Here is a 4,834-nt window from a genome sequence, read left to right on the forward strand (position 1 = left end):
CCCAGGGGCCAGCCAGGTGATGACGGTCCAGGCCTCCTGGTGTGCGTCTCAGACCTACAGGAGCTGAAGGACCATCCGGCTGGTCCACAAACACAGACTCCACAGAATCAGCCATCTGTTTGAACATGCCCATCGATTTTATACAAGTAGCGGGATTCCACCAGGGGTGTTACAACTTGCATCGGGGGTGTGGGACCAAATTCCCACCACAAACGAAGGAGCCCAGATTGCTGCCGGGAAGGAAGGCACTGCCTCCATGTCAGGCTATTTAGTGTTTCCCGTCAGCCCCTAGAAAGGACACAAGGAAAGCATGGTTTTTCGTGACGAGAGCCCTTCAGTTAGAGCTGGTCTCAAACTTAAGCTCTGATCTCCACCAGCCATTGGATGCAGAGCCTGGGATTACTGTCATCTGCTCCTCCACGGGGCTAGTGTGGCCTTTACGAGGGAAGGGACCATTTTCAGAGGATGGATCAGCACACACAGGACATGTACAGTGCTGAACATGCCAGCGCTGCCAGGCCTCAAGGATGTGGCTTTACCAGGAGACATAAGACAAAGACAGGGAGCACAGTGGCTCTGGGCTAGGCCAGCTCGGAGTCCCCCACCCTGCAAGGCTGGGTGCCCTGGAGGCATTTACCGAGATTTGGAAGGCTGGAGCGAAGCAGCAGCCATCCTTTTGTACTTGTAAATCATACATCTGAGCACGGGTCAACGTCCTGATATGAGGCCATCGAGTGCACACGGTCACTGATGCCGGCTGACCTCGCTGGCTGGGACGGGGACGGCCTGGAGCTCCGCCAGCTCCTGCCAGATCTCTGCCCTCTGCTTCTGCCTGACAGTGGGGCTCCTGGGGAGGCAAGTCCCACACCTCCGCTCTCCCTCCGAGAGCTCATCTGAAGCTTGATGGAAGGAAGTGGAGAGAGAGGAGGAGGGCAGGGAGAGGGACGAGAGGTAAGCCGTGTGGGCCTCTCAGTTCAGCCAAGAAAACCCCAAACTGAGGGGAGGTGACAGGATCCTCTCCCCCTGGCCCTGACGGAGGACCCAGCGCCCGCTCTGCTTAGTGATCTCATTCTCCCTCGGCATCTGTGGGTTTCAGCTTCCGTAACCAGAATAAGAAGGGAGGTTGGGGGAGAGGGTCTCCAGGATCACTCAGGGTTCTTTAACTAAACTTTTTATTTCAAGATAATGGTCGATTCCATGCAGTTGTAAGAAATAAAACAGCGATCCCGTGTACCCTTTACCCAGTTTCCCACAATGGTAAAATCTTGCAAAACCCTGGTGCAGTAGTGCCACCAGGATACCGACATTGAGCCACTCATGTAGCCCTTCCACATCCACGACCACTGCCCTCCTGCCCCCACCTCCTCCCAACCCCGGCAGCCACCAATCTGTTCTCCATCTTACCATTTTGTCATTTCAAGGATGTCATACAAACGGCATCGTATACGTCACATTTTGAGACCAGCTTTTTTCACACAGTCAGAGACTCACCAGCTTGCTGCCGTATCAACCGTAGGTCCCTTCGAGTTGCTGAGCAGGGTCCAGGGCCAGGTGGACACAGCTTGTTCAACTGTTTCCCTGTTGAAGGACATCTGGGTAGATTCCAGTTTGGGGATGTGACGAATAAGGCTGCTGTGAACGTGTGTGCACAGGGTTCTGTGTGAACTACGTTTCCGTTTCTCTGGGATAAATGCCCGGGAGTGCAATCCCTGGTCATGTGGCAGCTGCACGTTCAGTTTTTTAAGAAAATGCCGAAATGTTTCGAGAGGGGCTGCACCATTTTGCTTCCCACATTCCATCGTTCTTATTTCTGACATCTGATGGAGAGGACAGTACGGAGCCACTGAACGGGTTTGAGCATCAGATCCTGAACCGAAGCCGACAGCCACAGTGCCAACGCAGGAGGGGCCACTGCCCAGCCACCACGTGGATCTGGGGACCTGGACGTGCCCCACCAAGGCAGGCCTGCCCCCCACCCTTCTTCACCAAGGGCAGCGGCCAGCATCAGGCCCTCCCGGGGCCAACAGGCTGGACTGAGCACAGGTCATTTCAGAGCTAAAGGTGCTATTTTGAAGGGAGAGTTTTCTGGAAGAAGACTATGCAGGCTTCCCGGCCTTAGGCAGACACACAGACAGCTCACAGAACTCTGCGGATTATTCATTAAAAAAGCCTTTTGGTGGCACGTCCGCTGTGAAACAAAGGGCCCCCCAAGATCCCCCTCACTTCTTTTTCTAAATTTCCTATCCCTTATCTTCCCTTCTGCATGCACCGACCCAGACACCGAAACTGAGCTTTGGGGCTAGGAGGGGCCAGGAAAGTGGTGGCTTGGCTGATAAGAAGTGCACTCCAGGACTGCAAGCTCTTTGCCCCATGAAAGCAGGGGCTTGGTTACAGAGCAGGCTGTGCCACCCAGCTCAGAACTGGGTGCTGGGGGTCCTGGAGGAGGTACACCCCTGGGCAATGAGAGACAGTGTGGCCGGGACACAGGGCGCTGGAGGAAATGCTGGACCTTGTGTCTCTGACCCAGCTCTGATCCAGTGCTCCAGGCAGGGACACACCCACTGGGCCCCACCACCAGGCCTGGGCCCAGATGCTCTGGAGCGGAAAGAGGTGGGGCGAGCCTGGTGGCCGAGGGGGTGACAGCCTTAGCCCCCTGTGGCCCTGCTCCGGCTCTGGCTTCTGGAGGCCCGAGTCCACTCCGGGAATCCAGGTGCCCGGGAGGAACATGCTTGTCTCGGGGTGCACCCAGGGCGCACGGCCCCAGGAGCTCCCAGGAGACGTCCCAGGGCAGGGACCCCCAGTTTTGGCTCCGGGTACCCAGCGGGCTCTACCCGGACACTGGGGCCGGCGCAAGGAACGCGGCGGGCGCGCGGGGCGGGCGGGTAGCGCGAGGCGGCGGGAGGCGCCCCGCCCGTCGGACCACCCAGTGCGCCACTCCCTCCTCCTCCCCCGCGCCAGGCAGAGGGTCACCCAGAGCCCCGCTCGCTCCCTCGGCCGCTCTCCGGTGGCTGGGGCCTCCCCCGCGCCGGGATTGGATGCGAGACAACGGGGTGGGGCGGGCGGGGGACCCCCGAAGCCCAGGTTCCCAGCTCGGGTTGAGAGCAGCCCGCAGTGCAGACGCGGCCTGTCTGCGCCCAGGAAGACCTCTGCACGGACGTGGCGGGCCGGCGGGCGGCACGGAGGAGGCGGCAGCGACAGCGGCGGCCCGCGGGCGCCCACGATGTTTGACAGCTCGCAGTATCCCTACAACTGCTTCAACTACGACGCCGACGACTTCCCGGCCGGCAGCTCCGACGAGGAGAAGCGGCTCACGCGGCCCGCGTACAGGTGACCGCAGGGGGCTCGGATAGCCTGGACCAGCCTGGATGCGGGGAGGGCTTTCTTCCTTCGGGCAGGGCTCAGAGAAGGGACACAGTCGTCCACACGGAGCAGGTTCTCCACCTCCCCGAGGGAACCCGCAAGTGCAGGGAGAGCTTCTGGTCTGGGCAGAGGCGCGGATGGGGAGCTCCAGGGGTCATCTGCCCAAACACCCCTTCCTGCTGCGCACCTCCAACACCTCGAGGCGCCCTGGGGGAAGGAACAGCGGGTCCTCCTCTGGGGGTCCCAGGCGCCGGGAAGGGCTGGCCAGGGGGGACCCCGATGCGCTCGGGGCGGCCCCCTCCCCCGGCGAGGCTGATGCCCCTGTTCGCAGCTACATCGCGCTGATCGCCATGGCCATCCAGCAAAGCCCCGCGGGCCGGGTGACCCTGTCCGGCATCTACGACTTCATCATGCGCAGGTTCCCCTACTACCGCGCCAACCAGCGCGCCTGGCAGAACTCCATCCGCCACAACCTGTCCCTCAACAGCTGCTTCGTCAAGGTGAGCCCCCCGCCCGCCCCCGGAACGACCCCGGAGTGTCCCAGGCTTGGTGACACCTGGGCCAAGTCATCCCTGATTGGGGGAGGGGAGCTGCTGGAAAGTTCGCTCTTAGCAAACTGGGCTGCCTCCACCTGCTCAGTGAGCAAGGCCACCCGCCCAGCACGGGGCGAGCATCACTGTCGCGTGCGCTCCCGACGTCCCAAGTGAGCCCAGAGGCGGCGGTGGGGGCGCCCCTGCGAGCCAGCTCCGAGCTGAGCCGCGTCCTCGCACAGGTGCCGCGGACCGAGGGCCACGAGAAGGGCAAGGGAAACTACTGGACGTTCGCCGGCGGCTGCGAGTCGCTGCTGGACCTCTTCGAGAACGGCAACTACCGGCGGCGGCGCAGGAGACGAGGCCCCAAGCGCGACGGGGCGCGGGCGGCGCTCGCGGGGGGCGCCCAGGGGCCCCCGGGTCCATCCGCGACGGTCAGTGCGCGGGGATCGCCCGCCCCCTGCCCGCCCCCGGCCCCCGCCGGCCCCGCCGCCCTGGGGAAGCTGGAGCGCAGGGACCTCAAGTTCAGCATCGACTACATCCTCTCCGCCCCCAACCCTTTTCCGGCGCTTACATCGCCACAGCGCACGCAGGAGGGCGGAGACCCCCGCACGCAGGAGGGCGGAGACCCCCGGCTGGAGGCCCAGCACTTGAACCTCCGCTTTTGGACAATGTGAGGGTGTTTCCCCCGCAGGTGGCTGGCACCCATGATTGGTGGGTGCACCCCAGACTGATGTCTGGGGTCTTCCGGGTGGTCTCAGCCCCACCTCCAGCCCAGAAAGGAGGTTTTACCACATCTTATAAACTTCCACGGACTCGTGCTCGATGCTGACACCTGCCTGGGTTGGAGGGAAAGGTGCTGATTTTGTGAAAGGTATTCATTGTGGTGTTGTGGACTTATCCTTTCAGAAAAAAGGTCCCTGCAGGAAAACCCACTGGGTTCC

At 61.8% G+C, this 4,834-nt stretch overlaps 1 protein-coding gene across 2 annotated transcripts; it reads left to right on the top strand.

The window, feature by feature from the left end:
* The first annotated feature begins 3,220 nt into the window (after positions 1-3,220).
* Positions 3,221-4,567, top strand: FOXL3 (forkhead box L3). 2 transcript variants are annotated; one of them, XM_087449216.1, is made up of 4 exons: positions 3,221-3,327; positions 3,692-3,860; positions 4,133-4,475; positions 4,518-4,567. In XM_087449216.1, exons 1-4 carry the CDS (start codon positions 3,221-3,223, stop codon positions 4,565-4,567), a joined length of 669 nt encoding a protein of 222 aa, XP_087305342.1. The 2 variants fall into 2 exon arrangements, with proteins under 2 accessions (XP_087305342.1, XP_004440991.1); XM_004440934.1 differs by having other exon boundaries at positions 4,133-4,567.
* Positions 4,568-4,834: the final 267 nt, after the last annotated feature.

Source organism: Ceratotherium simum, chromosome 26 (assembly GCF_057802395.1).
Source record: "Ceratotherium simum simum isolate JZ-2026a chromosome 26, ASM5780239v1, whole genome shotgun sequence".
NCBI classification, from domain to species: domain Eukaryota; kingdom Metazoa; phylum Chordata; class Mammalia; order Perissodactyla; family Rhinocerotidae; genus Ceratotherium; species Ceratotherium simum.